Source organism: Poecilia latipinna, unplaced genomic scaffold (genome assembly GCF_001443285.1).
Source record: "Poecilia latipinna isolate Pla-1442-1.1 unplaced genomic scaffold, P_latipinna-1.0 Scaffold831, whole genome shotgun sequence".
In the NCBI taxonomy this organism is placed as follows: domain Eukaryota; kingdom Metazoa; phylum Chordata; class Actinopteri; order Cyprinodontiformes; family Poeciliidae; genus Poecilia; species Poecilia latipinna.
Genome location: NW_015113447.1, coordinates 106,832 through 130,009, shown reverse-complemented (window position 1 = coordinate 130,009; position 23,178 = coordinate 106,832). Strand labels below are relative to the sequence as shown.

General features: G+C 37.0%; 1 protein-coding gene across 2 annotated transcripts; it reads right to left on the bottom strand.

Annotated features, from left to right (window-relative positions):
• Positions 1-1,534: 1,534 nt before the first annotated feature.
• Positions 1,535-15,940, bottom strand: LOC106956600 (guanine nucleotide-binding protein G(i) subunit alpha-1-like). 2 transcript variants are annotated; one of them, XM_015047548.1, is made up of 10 exons: positions 15,786-15,940; positions 15,414-15,547; positions 8,880-8,922; positions 7,616-7,757; positions 5,644-5,801; positions 5,427-5,555; positions 4,277-4,406; positions 4,056-4,209; positions 2,586-2,778; positions 1,535-2,509 (listed from the first exon to the last, which is right to left on the bottom strand). In XM_015047548.1, exons 2-9 carry the CDS (start codon positions 15,529-15,531, stop codon positions 2,588-2,590), a joined length of 1,065 nt encoding a protein of 354 aa, XP_014903034.1. In that variant the 5' UTR covers positions 15,532-15,547; positions 15,786-15,940; the 3' UTR covers positions 1,535-2,509; positions 2,586-2,587. The 2 variants fall into 2 exon arrangements, with proteins under 2 accessions (XP_014903034.1, XP_014903035.1); XM_015047549.1 differs by having other exon boundaries at positions 15,414-15,542.
• Between the last annotated feature and the right edge of the window lie 7,238 nt (positions 15,941-23,178).

Here is a 23,178-nt window from a genome sequence, read left to right as displayed (position 1 = left end):
TTTTCACTCAAATGTGGTGGAAAAGTGACACTGCACAGTGAACACACCACTGCCAAAGCGAAACATGCTGACAGCATTACACTATGAGGATGTTTTTTTTTAGTGAGGACAGAGTTCATAGGGAAATAGATGCTGTTATTTTCAGGCATCCCTGGAAAAAAGCTGGTTAAACATTGCAAAATACTTGGGACTCAAGTTTGTCTGCCTGTAGGACAATGACCATAAACAAACTGTTTAACTTTAATTATTTTGAGAACCATATTTGCTTCCAGGTCACAATTATGCACCACTTTGTGTTGCTCTACCAAATAAAGTTTTCAAGGAACTGAATTTCAATTTTTAACAAACATTATGACTTGAAAATCCAGGATTATTTCTCAGTTTTTAATGCAGTTCAGCCACATATTTCATGCTAAACGCTAATGTCTAATCTTCGTATGTGAAGGATTGTCTTACATACAGGCCCCTGTCAGTCGTCCATTAACTCTCTAAAAGGCCGCTCTGTCTCCACCTCTGTTCATGCATTTACTAATGGCTGGAAGTGTCGCCACACTGACAGGCATTTCCGGAAGTTTGTTGACGACACAGTTAAAGTCAGTCTGCTGCAGCAGGGAGAAGTAAATCATGAGACAGTTGTGACAGATTTTATCACATGGTGAAACAGAAACTTCCTTCAGTGTAATGTCAGAAAAATGAGGATAAGGTCACTTGCTGTGGAGAAGAAACCCAGAACTTCTCAGCTGCAGACTATGAAGATGGTTTATTTTATTTTTATTTCAAGATAATGATTGACAAAAACCAAACCCATTATGGGAATCTCACTGCAGTCAGTAAAGATCAGTGATTTGAATACTTTTAATGATGCAAAGAAGGCGACGGTTTCACTCTACAGAGTTTGAACAGATCGTATAGTTTCTTTTTATAACAACCTTCTTTTATAAAACAGCAATTCGAAGTTACGAGATTCTCCAGGATTAGTTTTACAGAAACCTCGGTTAGTAAAATCCAGTTCAGATCATCCTTTATACTTTTCTCAAGAAGCCAGAGATGAGCGGCTCCTCGATTCCACAGGAATTACGTCAAACCACTTTGCATAAGTTATAATTAGCAATTTAAATCTGTTTTATTGCTTTGCTTTTTTTGCTGCTCTTACTAAAACTAGCAAAACAAAAATCCTCCTTTGAGAGGACACAAAAGCTCAGCTGAAAACTCTTTAGAAGATGAGCTTGCCTCTATAAAATAATAATAGCATCAATAAGTCTTGGAAATTTGTTCCACAATTTGAAAATTTTGACTTTTGAAAGTTTTTTTCTAGCAAATTCAAACTCAGAAATGTCCATGTTTTCTCTGGAAATGTTTTATTTTTTTGTGGAAATTTACAAGATTTTTCTACCTACAATACGGCGTCATAAAAAAATCTGAGGATCATTGACAGAATATTGTAAAACGCTTCAGCCGCTTCTACATATATTGACACAATTTCACTGTTTTCCCTGGAAGGAAAAAAAAAGAAGAAAAGGATGAACACGTACTCATCTGTTGCACAAGTTGTCCTGGTTTCACCAGAACAGCTCTTTTATTCGCAAAATCATGGAGATTAGTCCGCTAATGTCCATATATCCAATGGAAACAAAGGGGGGGAAGATATGCAACTTGAAACCATCTCATGTTCCAATCATGAACCCGTTCAGGTTTGTCTTTACACTGAACACAGACCTGCACCGGTTCCCAAATCTGCTACAAGGCCACCTCTGCCGTCCTCTTTCCCTCACGATTCTCCGGGAATGTTTGCAGGAGCACATCCACAACTTGGACTAATGAATGAGAGTAGCTTCTTTTTTTTTGGTCGCTTAGAAAAATACAACTTTGAAAGAGGATGACAGGTAGAGGAATAAAAGTCCCTTTGTTTATATTGTGCACACATTCACTCACACAGACAGTCACTCAAACGGGCATCTAGCTTCAATCCAAACAAAGCCATCACTCAGCGCGCGCGCGCACACGCACACACACACACACACACACACACACACTCTCACAGTTTGTCAGCATCAGAGTGAACTGGTCTGCAGAGTTTTTTAATATGGAGAGATGAAATTATGCAAACACTGAGGCTGAAAATGCCCAGAGAGTAATTCAGGTGACTGAGTAAAGAGTTAAATAACCAAAGCTACACTGACTTTAAAATAAGAGCACACGCTGTAACTAAGGTAACTGGGAAAAAAAAAAAAAAACAGTTCATTTTTGGACCCCCAAACTGGCAAATGACTCCCCTTCTTTATATAAAAAAAATAAAAATAAGTAAAACACAATTTAAAACTTCTAAAAATCCATGGCCATAGACTGTTGTACAAATATTTTACAGAAAAGATTTTCTCTACACACCATCTTTCAAACTTTTAGAGATGAACATAAGTTAATAAGAGGTTAAAAGTGACATTCTCGTCAGGGCCCGTCCAGCACGCTGACTCCGGGTTGAACTAAGTCACTTGGTAGGCCGACTCTCTGCCTGAATAGAAAGAAAAGCGTCTGATTAGAGAGGAAGAGCGGCGGTGACCGGGTCACAAACGAGCCGGTGGCGGTACCTTTAGAAAAGGCCGCAGTCCTTCAGGTTGGTCTTGATGATGACGTCTGTGACGGCGTCGAACACAAACTGCACGTTCTTGGTGTCGGTGGCGCAGGTGAAATGGGTGTAGACCTCCTTGACGTCCCTCCTCTTGTTCAGGTCCTCGAACCGGAACTGGATGTAGGTCGCGCCATCATCGTAGGTGTTGGGACCTGAAGTTACGGTTCAGAGTTGAGAAGTAATTCTTTGCAGCCAAATGCCACCTTAATTATCAGAACAACAAAATAATAAATCAATACTCGAGTGCTGTTTTTAATTGATTACTTCCTCTTCCTTTTTTTAAGATTTGAATCCAATGAAATTCAATACATCTCGGATTTGAGCTGCTTTGTTTTGTTTAATTTGATGCGCTGATGTTCAGGAGACGTTAACCTTTAACCTGGAAGATCTGATGGGAATTGATTTAAAAAGACCCATTAAGTTATTTAACTATTTATCGTTTCTCCTGCCGAATCTCACAGCACTGTGCCAAAAATATGGGATCGCTATTATTGCAGGATATTCAGTCAGTTTTACTTTTTACAGACACATAAATCAATCCCACATGACGCTGTTGTTCAACAACTGAAACGTTCTGGTTTTGATTTAACATAACGGAAATTAAAGATGCATGTTTTTAAGATCATTTTGGAAAAAAAATAGAAGGGATGAAGCCATTATTTAAACTAATATCTGCATGAGTTTGTAACTTCATGTGTGACATTATAGAAGCCATATAATGTCAATAAAAGTTTCCTTTTCAGGAAACTTTTATTTTCAGGTAAAGAGTGATGAATTCTTGTTTTATTACTTGTAGTTCTGCTACTTTATTTTACCAGGTAAAATGTTTGAGGACCAGTTTTACTTTACAAACTGGGCCTGGCCAAGACACCAACAATAATGTTTTCATTTGTGTAATTTGATTTGACTTAATTTCATTAACTCTTTCATGTGCTTTTTTTTTTTTTTACTCATTTAATATTTTTCTTTATCTTTATTTTTTTTTACAAGCTTGAGTGAGTGTAGAAATGAGAAAAAGATGGTGCGGGACACGACTGAACCCAGTGAAGCCAAGTGGAGAATTGACATGAAAATTGCATATTTATGAAAAATATTTGTCCTTTGCTAAAATTCAACCAAAGAAACAACAAATTACTGATCTGGATGCAATTTGGTTCTTGATGCCTTAACTTATTTTTCTATGTTAGATGAAAAATGGATGTCGCACTAATCAGTCATTTAATTTTTTTTTATTTATTTATTTACTAGATAAATTAGATTAGTGTCATAAATACGACTTTATTCCACTATAAACTAACTGAGTCTCCTTCAGTAGTAATTCATCCATACCTTCTGTCAGGATATATGGACACACATACGGAGTGTGTGCAGGGTCAGAGGTTAAACCGGAGCTGAAGAACCATGAAGGCCTGCTGCTGCTGTGACTCACCTTCATAGTCGGGGAAGCAGATGGTCAGAGGACTCTTGGCGATCTTGTCCTCAAACAAATCTTTCTTGTTGAGGAAGAGGATGATGGAGGTCTCCGTGAACCACTTGTTGTTGCAGATGGAGTCGAACAGCTTCATGCTCTCATGCATTCGGTTCTGCCGGGGAGGAGAGAGGTTCAGCGCACGGCGGCAGGTGGAGCACGCCCAGGCCGGGAAGTCTTACCATCTCCTCGTCTTCCGCCAGCATCAGGTCGTAGTCGCTCAGCGCCACACAGAAGATGATGGCGGTCACTCCCTCGAAACAGTGAATCCACTTCTTCCTCTCGGACCTCTGTCCACCGACGTCAAACATCCTGACGTCACAGAAACGCACGGATCAATGCTGGAGCGGGAATTAACCAGTTATGAACCAGTTATTGGTGAGGATTTAAAGTTCAGGCTGGCGTCGCCTCAGAGTGATAAACCAGGTCAGCCTCCATCCATGCTGTGACATACAGCAGTGTGCAGAAAGTTTCCATTCACTCACAGTAAACATGAATGTTTTATTACGTTGGGGCTTTAAAGTAAACATTTCAACAGTTTTCCAGAACTGGAATAATAATACAACATACAAATATGCTTCTAGTTTTAATCAAAATTTTCTCATTTGTAAATAAAATGCAAATGTTTAGATTTGACCATTATAGACAATTGAGTGCAAAATATTCAATTAGGTGTAAAGTTAGTTGTTCGTTCTGATTCAGCCGGAGACTGAAGAGTTATTTCACTTTTTACTTTTTATCAGTTGTGGAGTTACCTAAATAAAACCTATTGGAGCAGCACTTTTCAAGTTCTTGAAAAATGTCTTTATCCATGAGTAAAATCAAAAATGAGCTGAATAAAAATCTCCATTGTGATGTAGATGCACCAGAAAGGAAAAATGAGGGCAATTTTCTAAATCAGAGTGAAAATCCTTTTATTTAGCAAAAATGTCTATTTTGCATGTAATATTTTTTATAGATTTTATTTCTCTACACTTACTTAGATTAAATTAAAAACAAAAAAAAGAAATTAAGTCCCATACTTTTCCAAGACACACAGTAAGCCCAAATTTGAAAAAAAAAAACAACAACAAAAAAAACAAAAACAAAAACAAACAAACAAACAAAAAGAACTGGGTGAAGTTTGAATTTAGTGCAGATTTTCTCCAAATGGTCCAAAAATCGCAGCTTCATGCGATTCTGAAGCGTTGCACAAACTGAAAGCGACGCTGCAAAAAAGACGACTACCTTCAACTTCATCTACCAGTGGTTGAAATGTAGCAGAGGTTTAGCCTCAAAGGAACAGGTAGTAAATAAACAAACAAACAAATCCCTTGTTAAACCTTTACTTACTTGAAGTGCAGGTCCTTAAAGGTGAAGTGTGTTTCCACAATGCCGGTGGTTTTGACTCTGGTCCTCAGCACATCCTGCTGCGTTGGGACGTAGGAAGGTGCAGATAGCCTTTCCAGATCGTTCAAGTAGCTAAGAACAGTTACAGGCAGGGCAAAGTTAGCTGACAGAAAATCAACCAGGTCATAAACGCGTCCCAGTACAGTTGGGATTCTCTCACTATGATGCCGAGTCGTTGAGCTGGTATTCCCGGGAACGGCCGAAGCATTCCTGAATGCCTCCGTCCTTCCAGAGCCGCTGGATGGCGTCGGCCAACTCAGGCGTCATGACGCCCTCTTCTGCTGTACTCGCAAGGGCAAACAGCTGCCGGGCATCGTCCTAAAGATTATTGAAATAAGGAAAAAATAATAATAATAATCCGAATTACATAGTTATGGAAGCTCAATAGATTTCTTAAGCTATTCTAGTAGAAGAATAATTCTCAAATGAATAAATCATGAGACGAACCACAGTAAGAACAGAGCTTCTGGTTCTGCAGTGTGGGTAAGAGCTTCCCAGCTAACGGATATGTTTGATATCTGGACAGTTTTCACTCAACTGTTTCATTTTTAAAACATATTAATTCAGGATCATTCTCCACTGAACGGGTCACAATTTATGATCCACCATGTATTTTCCTTGCTTGTGAAGAAAGAAACTTAGAAGAGTTTACACTCCGTATGGTTGAACATTTAAACCAGAATCAAGTTGAGACTAAAATTCTCATTCGTGATAAAGTGGAGATCTTGGAGCTCAGGGCTTCCGTCATCAGCTCAGAAATATTCAGTAAAAGCGGACAAAAAAAGCTCATTGGGAAAAGCAAAGAGAAAGAGCATGTAAGATTAGAGCTGCTCAAAAGATGTTAAAACCACATTTGCTTTAGCAATATTTGCTTGCAATATCGCAATAGCAGAGAAACTGCTTTGAAGAAATGAACAGAGAAGCTATTGCAATTTTCAGCAACACTTTCACAATTAACATGTTTTAACCAAATATCTAAATAAAAGACAAGGTCTTTTATTTATCAGTTTGTAATAGAATAAGAAACAAATATTTTTCATATTCAAGTATTTGCCGTTTTGTTTTTTACAATTTATCCAGACTTGATTAATTTTTTTTTTAATTTTAGAGACTCTGTTGGGTTTGGAAAAGCAAATAGAGGAATACATCAACCATTTCTTTTCAACAAACAGAATTACAGAGAATATTTCACGAAGGAATATTAGATAAAAGAATTAAAACTTTAAAATGCTGTCAGTGTTCGTACACTAAGTTCTCTACAGATCTCCTTATCCGAGTCATAATATTAAAAAAAAAACTTTAAAAGTTTCCATCTAAATCTTTTCTTGTCTCAATAGAGTTTGAGTTTAAAGACTGAAGAGTTCTGAGGTAAACAGCAAAACACTGTTTGCAAAAGCATGAAAATCACTAAAGGAAAGCATCAAGACTTTAAGATGGTGACGATTACAAAATGAGATTAGTCATGCTGAGCAAATGAATGAGCCTTTCTTCTGCAAGGAAAGAAAAAGTCCAGTTAGATTTAAAAAAAAAACAAGCCTGAATGTTATTGTTTCATGACTTATATTGTTATCACTGATTAATGGAGATGTAAATGTCTCATCCAAGGCCAACATCTTTATTTGTGACATTTATAATCAAACCCACTTCCTCTAATGCTGCTCAATGAGAAAACAGGAGAAAAGGCACCAGAGGACTGAATATAAATAACAACCTGTTACTATTACTGTACCACTTTATTTCTATAAAAAACAACAACAACAGAGAGAGAAGAGGAATAGAAGTGGTTAATTAGTACATGAGCTAAATAAAAATACAAATACTCGAGATGTGTACAAAGGAAAAAAGATTACGACAGTTGATAAAAGGAGGGAAAAAGGTGTTTTAGAGAGGTTTTACAAACAGCCTGGCTGACCTCCAGCAGCATCTTATTCCACTTTTCAGGAGCTAAAACTTCGCTGAATTCCTCAAATGTTTGGAGGAAGATCAACATGCTCAGATGTGCCGATCTAAGAGGAAGCGATGTCGTGTACGTGTGAATCTGATCAATATCAGGACTGAACAGGAAACTGAGGAGATTCCCCATCCTGATAACGCAGGAAAAAAATTTAAATAAACTCTTTGCTTGGACTCACTGCTCTGGCTGATTCAGCAAACTCAATCTTCAGACGTCCCATGGCTCTGATGATGGCCATCATGGACTGGATGGTGTTGCTGAAGACCACGGCCTTGTACTGCTTACACTCCTCCTCCGAGTAGCCGGCCTCATGGATGATCCTGAAGAACAGGCAGAGGAAACCTTCAACTACCTGCTGTAGCGTTTATATCACTTTAAATAAACACAAAAGATTAAAAATAAAACAACTGAGGTTTTAAATATTTAAGCTGGAGGGTGGCATTTAAATCAGAAACATTATTGGCCACTTGGGGGCAGCAAAACCAAATGATGAAGTTAATCTGAGTTAACCCCTTCAAACACTCCTAAAACCGTTATCAAATTGTTGATTTAGATTTGAAAAAAACAAACAAAAAAAAAAACATAAAAATAAAATGTACCTTCCAGCTTAATTAATCTCAGATAGTATTAAATGTTATGCTTGACAAGAAATATAGACTAATCAATACGTTAGCTCGTGTTTTGTATCTGAAACATCAACTGATTGCAGCAGAGCATCAAATGTGAGTATGGTAAACAATGAGGGTCAAATTAGTCTGAGCTAATGCCCATTTAACCAATTAATCAGCATTCATCAATACACCTATAAGATGGTACATTTATGGTTCAAATCCAAAACTAAATTTCACATTTATCCTGTAATAATTTTGAAATAATTAACGTTTTCTAATTTGATTTCCCTGTAACATGAGTAGAAATCTCAGAGAACACAATGCACATAATTGAGCATAAATATGACCAAATTAATTATTTTGCTGTGTTTGTTTCATAAGGTTTCATTTTGTTGACAAGATGCATCTGAATCAAGTCTTTAAAAATGTTTGACAGACACCACTGCAATTAGAATATTAATTGTGTCATTCTTAAGGCCTGAAGATGCAAGTTTTCAACAAGCAGCCAACAACAAGAAGCACTTTTGGCTGACAGTCAAACAAAACACAACGTCCCCTTTAAAGGAAGAAAATTACAGCTCCATAAAAACTGCCAGCGCTGACGTAGGTTGATCAGCATGTGTCACAATGAGGAGCTCAATCCAGTTCCTTACAGTGAGCTAATGGACGTCTGCTCTGCAGAAGAACAATGATGTGGGATTGAATGATCTCATGTCACAAGTTGTACATTAAAGTCTGTCTACTTCTGGGATTATTCGCATTGTGTTATTACATGCCGATTTGGTTGTTTCTGAAACACTGGAAACTGCATGTTTGCATTTTCAGACTTACTTCATCTGTTTGACAATTGTGCTTTTCCCAGACTCTCCAGCGCCTGAAATAGAAACCAAAAGGCACGTTACGATTGGTGCAGAGGTAAGACATAAAAAAAAAAAGATACCAACATCTGACACCTTTTATTAAAGGTCCTAGATAAAGTAAGAGAGCTAAAGGGACAGTATTATGTATTTTCCAAGCACAGTGTCAACTTCCAGAAAACTGCACAACAGCTGAAACATTGAGTTTCTTTAAATCGAGGCTAAATAAATGGAACAATGACCAACATATTTGATGCTTATTGATCATTTTGAGGATGAGACTCATCAAAATATAACATTTGTTTCTGGTGTTTTTTTATGACTTATGTTTGTGTTTTTAAGACGTAAAGCACTTTTGAACTGCCTTGATGCTGAAATCTGCTACATAAATAAACTTGATTGATTGAATAGCACAATCAAGTAACTATGTTACCTTCAGTTGTTATAAAAATGCTGTATACATCAAATTTGACTTAAAAGATTATTTGACCTTGTAATTTAACACCTTGAAATTGGGCCTCTGTCTCTTTAAGAAGCCCTTTCCAAAACCCCACCAACAGGAAGTCATCTCATTTAACGTTTTTACCAGCGTTGAACTGAGAAGTAGCTCGAACAATGAGCTCAGTGTTTGCTAATTGATGCTGGCTAGTCTGAAGGAGCCGAGAGGAAAAGGGCCAGTCTGCGAGATAGAAACTCTTGGACTCCAAGGAGCTGCGTCTTGAAGCCGACTCTAGGTCCACCCATGGCTGAATGGTTGCCATGGAGATTATAGGATTTCTCAAACATGCATGAAAGAATCAAGGCAATGCTCCAGGTACGATTTTGATGAGGGAATAACATTAAAACATGATGTTAAGCTTAAAAAGAAAAAAAAAAAGTAAATTTTACATAGTACTGCCTCTTTAATCTTTCTGGCTTTATGGAGCTCAGCATCTGCACACTATTGAAATTTTACTGCACAGTATTTTATTCTTTATACCTTGCAATGATGACAAAGATACAAGCAGCCAAACACAGTAGCTGAATTACTTCCTGGTATTTTTCACTCTTCTATAAAATACTTTGTAAAGTATTTTATTCTTTGCTGCTGTTGTACAGAAATTTCCCCATTGTAGGACTATAAAAGACGTTTCCATTCTATTGTTAATTAAAGATGGCTTACAGCTAATGAAACTGATATTTTCAATAGCTGACAATAATAAAAAAAAAAAAACGAAAAAAAATTTAATGAATAAATGCATCCAATAAAATGTTTTTGTTTTTTCAATAGGTGCTTTTAATCTTACAAACAAGCCTCATCTGAACCCATATTCTAATTTATTGAATATGACTGTTTAGTGAAAAACACCCTTTGACATTAAGCAGGTAAAATACATATTTAAATTATACCATATTTTCAGCAACATGAATAATTGTTCACTTTATGTTTTAAATTAAAAGCTGTGCTCATGTTTTGCATTAATTCAATTCTTTGCAGAAATACAGTAACAATACAATATTTATTATGAATATGAGAATCCTATGTCCTTACAAAAGCACCACTACGCTTTGCAATAGCCTCTAAATCAACACAAAGACCCTGCAGCAAAAACAATAAAAAAAAACCAAATGAAACGTTTTCTACAGCAGGCAGAGCAAACCTGAAGCCCTGAAAAACCCGAGTGACTGAATAATCACCACCAGAGTGACTTAAAATGTGACATCTGGCGAACGACGCTTTCCCAGCATCAGGAAGGTGAAGAGCAGCATAATGTTGAAAGTGACAGAATGAACTCCAAACACACAAAACCAAACTGCACAAAGTAACTTACTTCACCAAAACAAAACCCTTCAACTGAAACATGAACATCTACCCACAAATTTAATGTGTGTAGCGACCAGAATTTGCATCCAGCAGCCTGCAGTAAAATCATGCCCGCATATTTGTACAACACTCTGCATCGCTGCACTCATTTCCATTACCTTCAGGTGGTAGAGCTCCCCTTCACAAAACAGGTCACTTTGCTGCATAAATCTGCCCATTTGGAAAAAATAATTACTAAAAGTCACAAACTAGATAATCCTAAAAATACCTTCATTTACTGCACAATAATCCTACAGCTGAGATAAAAATTCATAAAGAGAAGCAGCTTGATGTTCAGAATGAGGGAAATTTTCAAACTGCTTAAAATGTCAATCTTGGCAGCACTTAGAGCAGCATGGAAGCTGTTTAGGGCCAGTTTAGAGCGATCTTTGAGCAATTGGATTAATCATCTCGATCCTCCTGTCAACAAGATTACACACAGCTTACATTTATCTGGGTTACAGCCTCCCATCTGATCGCACTGCAGCGACTCAGATGCATCCAATATTGAACCATAAAACTCCTCCAAACTGCTTGTACAATTTTGTGCTTGGATGATATTATTAAAAACAGGAAACGTAATCAGTGCTCTTCGGTATGCTTTCGAATTTGCCATTAAAGTGTTTTGTACAGAGTCCCTCTGAGATACAGAAGTGTTTTAAGCTGAGCACACAACATTTTAATTATACCGTCTCTGCAGGGACTCTCTGCTCCCAGGTGAGCTGCAGTGTTTTGCAATTCATTGTCCCACATGATAAACAGCGATCATGCAACAGAGTTGTTATTACCAAAGAGAAAAAATATTAATTTGAAATCACGAATTCGAAGCGCCCTGCTGCCGTTAGATTTCAAGGACACTTCAGAAGCCAATTATTGGAAAAGGCAGAGGAGTCTAATGTTTTATGCTTGTTGAAGGACTCAAAAGTGCCACAGGGCTCCAGCGCAATAAAAGCAGATTTATTTTGAAGGAAAAACAACAACTCTGCCTCTTCTGGGCTGAGCTGTCTTTTGCAGAGACATTGCAACATACTTAAGATTGGGAAATTTGTACGTGACTTGAAATAAATGAACAACTAGATGTGCGATGAAACCCGTCGACTTGTAAGATGACAAATAGTAAACGCACAACAGAAACTCATTCTGGTGCTGGTAATTGTGGGAATCCTGACGAGGGGAAAAAAAAAACAAACATTTTTTTTTTTTTTTTTTTTTTTACACACCACCAGCATTAAAATTCAAATCAGCATCGCAAATGAGGCACGCACACTTACATAAGCCATCAGCAGGTCAACAGTGTACTGCATTAGGCAACACGGGGAAAAAAGTGGCACCAACCCAAACTGAAAAGCAGAGATTAATCACGATAAATGCCACCGATAATGCAAAACAACACTGCAGCATATTACAGGGTTCAAACGTGCACTTTGCTGTCTCTGTCGTGTAATTTAAGTTGTGACAGATGCATACTGCTGTCAGCCAGAACACCAACGTTGCTATGCAACCTGTGCCCCATCCATCAATTGAACCGATGCAGAGGCAGAGCGGTGGGGAAAGGTGTGGCAGCATTCCTTAAAATAATAATAACACTAATTTACAGAGTTTGATCTGAGAGAATCCAGATGAGCATTTATGTTTTTAGCCTTCAGACACAGTGAGCCTAAAAAATAAGAGATTTCATAACCGGTATGAAGTATTTATTGTTCTTTGCAAGCTGCTAAACTTTGACAAAACAACATAAAAGTGTTGGTCACCAGAGCATTTCGTAACAACAACATGTCAATTCATAACTGCTTTGTGGACGTCCTGTACTCATTCTAGAAACTACTGATTTTTACTTTCCACATACTCTATTTATTATACTCCATTTACAAAAAAAAAAAAAGAATCCTGGAAATGATACAAAGATTTCAAAACATATACGATTGGCTGATACGGCTAAAAAGCTTATCACAATATAAACGTTTCACATCAGCTGCTATCAATAACTGTCAATAATTATCGATTCATTTTTTGCTTAAAATATCTGAAATACTGCCAAACTGGTAGCATGACCGTGTCCTTTACTTTTAAAGAATAAAGAACATAAAAAACAAAGAATAAAAACCTTAAACTGCTGCTGTTTAAGTTACTCAACATGTTGCTAGGTAACCAAAGAGCGAGTGAGTTAGCTGATGCCACCAACCACCAGGAGCTAAAGTTTCTCCTCTGCCTACATCCCCCATAATGCTGTGCAGTTCTGAATCAGAGTTCAGTGAAATTATTGAATATTCTATCAGACGTTTTGCCTACTGATATTGATCACGTGTCTATCGCAAAATATGCTGTTACTAATTTATATATACACAATTAAATAATACACTAGATTTAAGGATCATATGCATCTTCATAATTTATCAAAATATTTACCTATGAAGGAAACTAAACTTGCATACAACAGGTTACATAGAGCGTAACTTTAGTCCTTCAAACTCAGATAAAACATGAGACCAAGAACAGTCTTTTGTCGATTTTTCTTTCACACATATTTTGCAAGCTTTTCTTGAGGCTATCAGCATTTTACTTTACCATCTCAGTTTTATTTCAAGAGATGTCAAGAGTTTGGCTTAACAAAGTACATCCATCTATTGGATCTGCGCAATACATTGCAAGAATATCACTATCGCAATACTGGTGTGTGCAACATGGAGAGTTGCAATAAACTCCTACTGGCTACTATCGTACATGGATCAAGTATTGATGCTTTGCATGCTCATAATATATTTTGCCTATTTGTGGTTGCCCACACATGACACTGCGATTCACATACAGAGCTGAAGGCACCATAATGACAGCTGGAGAGGAATGAGGAAAATGTGGAAATTGTTTTTAACACAGTCCTACAGTTAATCCATCATCGTGTCAGAGTTGACACTTTAACTTTTCAGCTTTTACTTCTATCAATACTTTTGGCAAAGACCTGATGCCTCTAAGCTGTTCTTGAACATTTCAAATATCACTAGATTTTTATGTCCATTACACTTGGATATAAAAACGCTATGAAGTCCTCAAAGGTCGATGTAAATGCAGCTTTTAGACGTTATCAGTAGAAGTTGATTGAGGAGATGACGCAGGCATTTGCTTTCAGTGTTTTGAGGCAGTGACGCATCAGACCGTTGCATTACATCAGTTCCTCAGAACCGGTGTAATGTTTTAGGAGTTTGACATCCTGAATATTTATTTATGAAAACTGTTTTAGTCCTGTGTGACTACAATGGCAGAAATGTGCTTTAAGTAAGAAGCTCTAAATCTGAAAAAGGATTTCTGGAGATCATTTCATCAAGACCGACACTCAGCGTTTCACCACCCCACACAAATCATGTTATCATAATTTCAGAATTTTAAAAATATAAAATCTTCCCAAGACAAATATTGTAGAGATTGTTCCTCTTTATTTCATTTCTCCATACTTGAGTTTTATAGATCAATTTATGGCACCTTTTAAACGTGTAATTATAGATGTGTAATTTCAGTCTGTGTAAAATATTTCCACAGCAATCAGGCTTTAGTTATATAAACTCCAACTGGCCTTAAAGAGCATAAAGTAATAAAATAAATTTTAAAGGTATTAACCTCTTCCTGCCGTTTCCTCAACACATTAGTGGTCTAAAAATCTCCTGGTTCACCGTGTGTATCTGCTGTATCGTTGGGTAAAATTTGTCCATGAAGCGTCGAGGACAATGGGACATCTTACTTATGATTTTGAAAATAGTTGTGCCTAAAATGTTGGGATTTTATGAGATAATGAAGAAAGAACAGTTAAAATTGTTCTTTAACTGTTCTTTAAAGTGGTTCCAAAGGCTTACTTTCCGTTTTCCTACATATGTTCCTTTGCTTGAAAACTGACTTTTTTGGCAATCATGCAAAGATTTATTTATTTATTTTAAATTAAAGCATTTTTCCACATTTTTCAACGGGCTTCGGTGTATATTTATTGTTCTTTCTGGTGAAATGGATTGTTTTGACGCATTTGCGTTGTTTTTCTAACCACATTTTGAAGCTGGAATGCATTCAGACTGGTTGAGCAGTATAACTGGGATAACTACTATCTCTTTCAAACCTTCACTTTTAGGAGCCACGCATGTACTCTGGAAGGGTATCTGGACATCAACGAGGCTGCTGTGGGTTTGAAGGAGGTTGAGCAGCATGTATGTCACTGAATGTGATCAAACAACGGTGCAGATCCCTCACAAAGCGGTTCTGGACACCAGATCCGACCCTGTACGCGTCCTGCTGGCTAACTAATCCGTGCTATCACCGAGCCGCTAAAGCAGCTCATTATCTTACAGTTAAATTAGCTTACGGACTTACTGGAGGATAAAAGCGCCCTGAGCCAGAATAAACACGCTATTGGTGACTGAAAGTTGATTTAAATTTGTTGAGGATGGACGACACAATGGGGACAACCTAAAGTTTAGCTAACAGAAGAACCGCAGTTCCACTCGTAATAATAATAATTAAAAAAAATAAAAAAAAAACAAGAAACGCCTCCAGTTTCGATAGATTCGCGAATAAAAGTGTAATTTGGGAACATTAGATAAGAAACCCCCTCGACATGCACAAGCTAACAATAACGTCCATCTACGGTTAACACACTCAGTCCACCCCGTCCATCCATCTTTTTCTTACCCAGCAGAAGCAGCTTGACCTCCCGAGCAGCCTTTTCTCCGTCGTCCCGCAGGTTTCTGTCGATCATCTTACTCCGCTCCTGCGCCGCCTTGTCGTCCGTGCTCAGAGTACACCCCATCTTCTTCTCACCTGGTCTTCAAAATAAATCAGATTACCACTAACTGGAGCACAACTTCAATAACTACAGCAGGAACAGCATGCAGAGGCTACCGAAGCTAGCATCCAGATTGGCGAGGAAGAGGAGGAGGAGGAGGCAGCCTGTCTCTACAACACTCGAGATTCAAACACGCCCAGACCTCGTTCTCAGTTCCCCGATTTTAAAGCCAAAATCCCCGAGTTGAGACTTAAAGTGAGGGGCTGTGGGGTAACTACCTCTTCTATTTGCGTCCCAGAGTTAAACCAGTCAGATGTATCCAGTTATTCCCGGAGAACCGAGACGGGAACAAATTGTTGCATCGATGACGGAGCTGTAAAAATGTTCGTTTCCTCTTCTTCTCGCATACCGCTGAACTGCGCATGCGTGGCAGTGCAACAGGCTTTCACAGAACGGTGGAGAGAAAAAAGTTGTTGGAGGCGGGGATTCATTCATCTTTTTCTGAGGTTTATATTTTTAATTTGAAAAAAATATATATATATAGCAGTTTTGGCTCTATATATTTAATTCAAAGTGTCTTCTTTTTTTAAAGGACTACAAACATTAGTCAACATTCAGTTCATAGTTTGATGTAAATGTACAACAAACAGCCAAAGAAACATTTGTTAATAGGAGGTTCATTTACCTCATGATGTGCATGTATAATTCAGGGAATAAATAACATTATATCTAACCATAATCTAAAGGAAATCCAAAAACTTCAATAAAAAAAAAAATTGCCTTAAAAAACATAAAAAGATAAACTAAGCTCAACCTTTGAAAGGATATGTTTTCATCATTGGTTGTAAAGCAAAGATAAGTTTCAAACTTGCTGTTACGTTAGGGTGGAGTAGGAATTCAGGGATCCACTAGTACCACTGACAGTAATACAGACCCACCCTCAGTATGATGCTACCTCCACCATGCCATGCAGTTGATTCAGCTGTCTCAGGTCCTTCATGCATTCTTGTGGTCATTGTTGTCAAATAGTTCAATCTTTGTTTCATCCGACCTTGGATGTTTTCTGCAGACTGCAACTATTTTGATATTTCAATCAAGCTTGAAGATTTCAATTTATGAACAAGAGCTTTTTTAGTTTGCACCCTTTCCAGTCTCTTTCAGATTTTATTGTGGGCATAATTGGGAAGAGTAGTTGATGTATTGTCAAAGGGCTTTCCAACTTTCTTCTAACATTTTTTTTTTTCAGAAGGAGCTGAAATACAACCATATATATTACCAGAGCTGATATAATTTAATGTGTCAACACTCATTCTCCCATGGCACAGATAAAATAATCAGACAGGAAGCTTGAGTTATACCACTTTCTTTTATGTTGTACTGACCTTGATGTTTTCACTGTGTGGGAGGAAGAGAAAGCTGAGCAACAAACATCAAATGCTCATAAAGAACAGTGACATTTGAATGATAAAAACCATGCAAGAAAATTATGGATATATGTGAACATAGGTATGGTTTAATGTCTTCCTTCCAACAAGAGAATAAAAGAACTGCAAACTTTTACCAACTTCTGTTCTGGTCAATTTGTTTTTACAACGTTCCTGCTATTTCAAAGTTTTAGACAGCAATCTACTCCATGTAGCAAAGAATCAGCTCACACTTAAATATCTTGTAACATTTTGCTTGAAATATTTTTGCCAATGTTTTACAGATTAGAAACAAAGCTAGTGATGATTTGTTGAAATAAACTTGCCCTTTTTCTCCAAAAATAACTCTTTCTGGGTCTCAGAATTTTGGTCCAGTGACTTTATATACCTTTAATCATTAAATGTTCTATTATGGGATGTTTAAGTTATTCATAAAATCCCTAATCCAGTCAGCCATGACCACATAGGCTGAATGTTCATGGCTGACCATTTTACAATTTGCAAAAAGGCTTTAAGTTTGATTGTTCAGGGATCACACATTTCAAATTGTGGTGTTTATTTTTTCTCCTTGCATGGATTCCTTCACTGAACCCTGATCTTGACAACACACACCACAGATTCTGCCCCAAACTCCCTAAAACCTCATAAGTTCATTTCAAACCATCCGAGGAAACTTGCTTGGTGATTTAATCTCACCATTTTTTCCACCTGAGACAATTATTTCGCTAAGAAGAATATGATTTTTACACTAGTTAAAAGGTTAGTGCTTTTGGTTTTTAAAGACATTTAAAAAAAAAATGACAAGGAAACAGAGGTGGAGGAAAACTTGCCTAAGGTCACCAACAGGGGGCAGCAAAGTGGGACGTCTCAACATATGGTGGCTTTCTGCAAGAAAGTTCTCAAAGAAAACTACAGTTAAGATACAGCAAGGATTTTTAAATTTTATTTTACTAATAAATACTTATAGTTTATTATAGTAAAACTGAGAGAAATGATTGCAGACAAATCTTGATAATTGTTTACCAGCAAGTCAGAACCACAATATTGTGGTCACAGCATATTTGTTTCCGTAACATGGGTTTGTGCCACATCTCTAAGCTAAAACTGCTAAAACGTAATTTTATTCGTTCATGTTCATTAGTATGTTTTTATGAGGAAGAAAGACACGTTAATGTGTGCCTCTGTGTTGTGTGATGGACTGGCGACCTTTCCAGGGTCAGAACTCATTTTATAAAGTTGTGCTTTTGGTGTTTGCAGAAATATATTTTTATCACGTCTAAAAACGTTTTTTTGCCCCCCATATTTAGTAGCTTTTAAGTCCCAAAATGTGTTTCAGGTTTTGAAACTTGTTGCTGCAGCTATTCTGAGGGGAGCTGTAAACACTTTGGTTGTGCAGGCAACATCATGACGACTTAGGCAAATCAGCTCCACTGATGTTTTATTTGTATGCTTTGTGAGAAAATGGCAGACACAGATCATTATTAATAAAACCTACTCAGTTCTAAGGTTTTCTCTTTGCGTTTAGCTTGTTTTATTTTTCCACTCACCCTTTTAGGGTGTCATTTCTTTTAGAGGATCCAGGTTTAAAACACTGGAATATGTTTTACAGATGTTGACTTTGAAGGAAATTGGTTGCTCTGGATTTTATTTAGGACTATCTGACTCAAAGGCATCAAAACTGAATGCAGACCACAGTTTTCAGCCTTTGTATTTTAAAACCCTATAAAAGGACATCTTTCATTTTACTCCCATTTCAAATTATGCACTGCTTTGTATTGGTCCATCATTAGAAATCCCAATCAAATATATTCAAATATGTGGTTTTAATCAGAAACAAAATTAGGATAAATTCAAGGGATATAAGTACTTCCATAAGTGTGGAAGTACTTCCATACTTCCATGTGTGACGAACCAAAGAGGGAAACAAAAAGCGGAACCCAAATCAGATTTAGAGCTCGGGATTTCTTTTTAATTATTTAGAGAAGGTATGAGCCAAATGGGGGTTGCTCTGATGGGAAAGGCCTGCCGTGCCGCTGTCAGGAGGTGAAGGGATAAGCTCCCAAATGAGGGTTACACCCTGTGGTTGAGCTTTGCGGTGACCACATCCATGAATTCAAATTAGCCCCGGCTCTAAAGCAGTAGAAATCTGCCCAGCTAAAGTAAACAAAGAGGTAGTAAAATATTGTTTTTAAATTATATGACTGAGCATGTGTTAGTTTATTTTATGGGTCACTTGTTTGAATGACTGAGAGCGAGCTATTTCACAAAAAGTGAAAGAAAAACAAATCCTGCTCTCCATGTTTTCTCATTTCAGGATCAAACTCAGTTTGATCTCAAATTAATGTTTGTGTCCTCCTATTACTTGTGTACACACAGGATGGAAAGGGGTTGACATGTGGTCAGAATTCATCTCCTCACTTTACATATGATTTTCTTTGCAGATGACCTCAACATCATGCAAACTAGTGCCATCATTTTTCCACTCGAAATGAACATGGAAAGATTTGTCTTTGCATGCACGGCGCAAGCGTAGTCAGTATATCTGATCCTTTTTATTAATCATCAGCATGACACCAGTCAGGAGCACCAAAGGCTCGTGTGCAGATTTATTTTTCTCTGACTGGGGGGGAGGAGGGCGTATTGTTGCTGCCATGGCACCGCCATGTCGGTGTACCCCCAGGCAACAGGAAATGTTTTGACTTTTTTAATAGCGAGAGATAAACGGTGCAATGATGGAACAGCTCATCAGCAAACTGGTGATCCAGTTGCTTCATGGAGAACAGGGACACAGAGTGAGACTCATTAGTGTGTGTTTGTCATCCACTTTGCTGCAGGATGAAGAATTAAAAGTCAGCTAGTGTAAATTATGTAAATTTTGACATCCTTTGCCCCATCTCTTGCACATAATATTTTCAACTGCACTAATGCATTTATTGTTTTATGTTTTTATTTACAGTTTTTAAATTAATTTCTAACACTTTTAAAAAATATTTTGTTTTAAAATGCTCACTTACTACTTTATGTAAATGTGTTTTTGTTGTTTTTTGTTTGCTATGAGATCTATCTCAGTAGTGTGTGTTTAAGTGTTTTTGTTTACATTTCCTTCTTGTTACTGTACAATGGTAGTAACTGAAAAGTGTCCCCACGGGTCAACAAATATGCTTCAATTTTATTGCCTAGTGTTATTATTACCATAATACAAATAGTCCATTTATTTATTTTATTTTATTTTATTTTATTTTTTATTTTTATTTATTTATTTTTTTTGGACTTTTGAAACTGCTGGACTGGAAATTGGCTGGATTGTGTATTAATGAATAATCCCAATGTAGAACATTAAACAAGTAATATTATAAGTGAAAATTATTTATTCTGATCACTCTATTTATTTTATAAATCTGATTAATATTATTACTGATTACACTTGATATTTAAATCAAGGATTAAGCTAAAAGACCTGCAACTTTTTGATGCATCGTTGCTCCAACACACCTGGATCAAATCAGAGGGTCGTCACCTGGTCTTTCCAGACCGAGAATTCAGCCATTTTATTCAGGTGTGTTGGAGCAGGGGTGCAGCTAAAGTCTGCAGAATAGTAGTTCTCCAGGACTGGACTTGAGCATCCTTATTTTAATGAATAATGAATTATTTTGAATGAGAAGGCTAAATTGCTGTGCTCTGAATACCAAATAACGAAATGACTTTACTAATAAACAACTGTCAAAAGCGGACAGCCTTGAAACAGGAAGCGATGTCTGAACTCTGAGAATGTTTCAAAGTCATCAAACTCAGCAGGAAGGCTGAAAAAAGATCAGCGAGGGGATTCAGAGATAATTCTTGATCCGAACCATGATCCTTTCAATAAAACCATCCAGACTCGTCATTTCCTCCTTCTCTTTGGCCACAGTAATTAAGCCTTCTACATACGTCACACAATGACAGCGCTGCCATCTCCATGGTAACATATCACCTCCATCTGCCACAAAGGCCTCTTGAAGATTCTGGGTTATTTTCAGAAATAAAAGATTGTGATTGTGATACCAACCAAAGGAAAGGCAAAAAAAAAAAAAAAAAAAAAAAAAAAAAAAAATCAGCAAGTTTATGTTGAAATGTTAATTAAAACAAGGCATCGGAAAATATTACAGAATGATTTATTATCAGTTTAATCCACCCGCATTTAAACGCTCAAACACTGACAATACCGTAAATGTGTTTTATTGAGCCTTTAAGGTTCAATAAAGGCTCCGTCCTCTAGATGGCAGCAGAGTCATGAAACAACAATCAACATGTATCTCCAGGAAATCTGGGTTTTTCTGAGAATCACTAAAATTGTCTCTTGTTGTTTGCATTTTTTTGTTTGTTTGTTTGTTTGTTTGTTTGTTTGTTTGTTTGTTTTTTGCCAAAACTACCTGCCTCAAGGGGCTTTGAGATTTTTTCTGAGTTTATGCTGGTCAGGTTGAGATTTGTGAGTGAAAAATGTGACATCTGGAATACCTCACATTATATTTTAATCTGAAAGAAGACAAACATGTATTCACAGGATCCAGAGATCATATCTACAACAAAAATATGTTTGTCTGAGGGGACCCAAAACACATCATCTATGCATTTCATATTCAATATGCATATTTTTCTCTTTTTAGCTGTTTTTTAGTGACAAGATGTATTTGAAATATCAATCACCATTTCTAATGATGAGATGAATTAAAGATAATACATTTTTATGGTTTATGTTAATTTTTTTTGTTGTTGTCTTTTTTTTCTTTTTCTTTTTTTTTTTGCTTTATTTGCTTGATCTGTGTTGTCTGACTGGTTAAAAAAATTATGAAATATTTCTGGTTGCAAATCATGAAATAGTTTTGTGTAGGTGGAAATTATCCTTAGTGGTAACTTCATCCACCAACCGGTGGTTAAAGTCCTGCAGCAACAGAGAAGCAGGGCGGCCCTCTTCTGTTGTCCTCTTTAGTAGAACTTTACCATTTCATTATATTCTACGTCCACTGATGCTTTTTCCTCCTGATTGCCTAGAGCTCTGGAAATGAGAGAGATTATTGTGTTTGTGCTGCAGAGGGCAGAGCTCTCAGACATTTCTCCCATTATGTCCTGGTCTCCTGTTAATTTAAACATGCAACCCTTGCTTAAGGGATTCAGAACGACAGTCAGTAATAGCTTCATGACTCCTCCCTATTCCAACTGTCACTCTCTTTAGCACGCGCACACACAAAACACTGGACCCTTCCAGAGGAGGAGTATCATCCACATGCAGGGTACTTTCTGCTGCACGAAGGAAAGTAACAAAACTAAAGCAGCTCATCTCAGTGATGCCCTGTGGATGAGGTGAATCCTTACAGATTTGTATCACTGTCTTTGCAGGTAAGATCAATCACTGTTGTAAACTTATCATACAACAAATTAGAAATATTTTTGCTGTCTGCTTGCAAAAATAAGATCAGACCATTGAATATTAGTATTTTAAAAAAATATGTTAGATTTTTGCCATATGTCAGTTGTAGTATTTGCTTGAATGAAAATATTTTAATTTAGGAAATCTGGTACATGAAAGCAAAGCTAAATGTTTTAGATCTTGTATTCTGCTTTGAACTAAATTGTTTCAGCGAACCACCAGGAACATATCCGGAGTCTGGATGCCCTAATTTTCCTGATTCCAGGGAGTCCCTCTTCATTAACTTGATTACACTTTAATAAAGAACATGGAGCTCTTTACTGCCTGCACAAAAAAAATCTAATATTTTTACCAAATGTGTTCCCTTTTTTATATAAATATTTTCCATGTTAATTTTATACTACTTCTTTATTCCTCTTTAGTTGTGGATGGATAAACTTGTTTCATGTTTCTTACACCTCTGAAAGAGGCTGCATCTCAGTCTGATGTTAAATTTCTCACTCATATTGACACCTCCATGAAAACTACGTAGAAGTGACATCTTATCTTTAATACACGATATCACAACGACACATGGACATTATCTGACGTCTCTGATCTCTAACCTGTCATAATATAACAGGTTGAAATAGATAAGGAATAAAACTTGTCCATCTTTATAAGCTGTGTGATGTTTTGCGACTCCAGATTATAGTGAAGGTTTCAGACCCTTGCCCTTTACTCCTGGGGCACTTCTGATAGCTCCCGAGAATTGAAATTAACTAGCCAATCACGCGTAGTTGCTACGAGAAATTAATAAATATTTGGCCAATCAGCATCGCTGAATTTAATGACTTTGGGGCA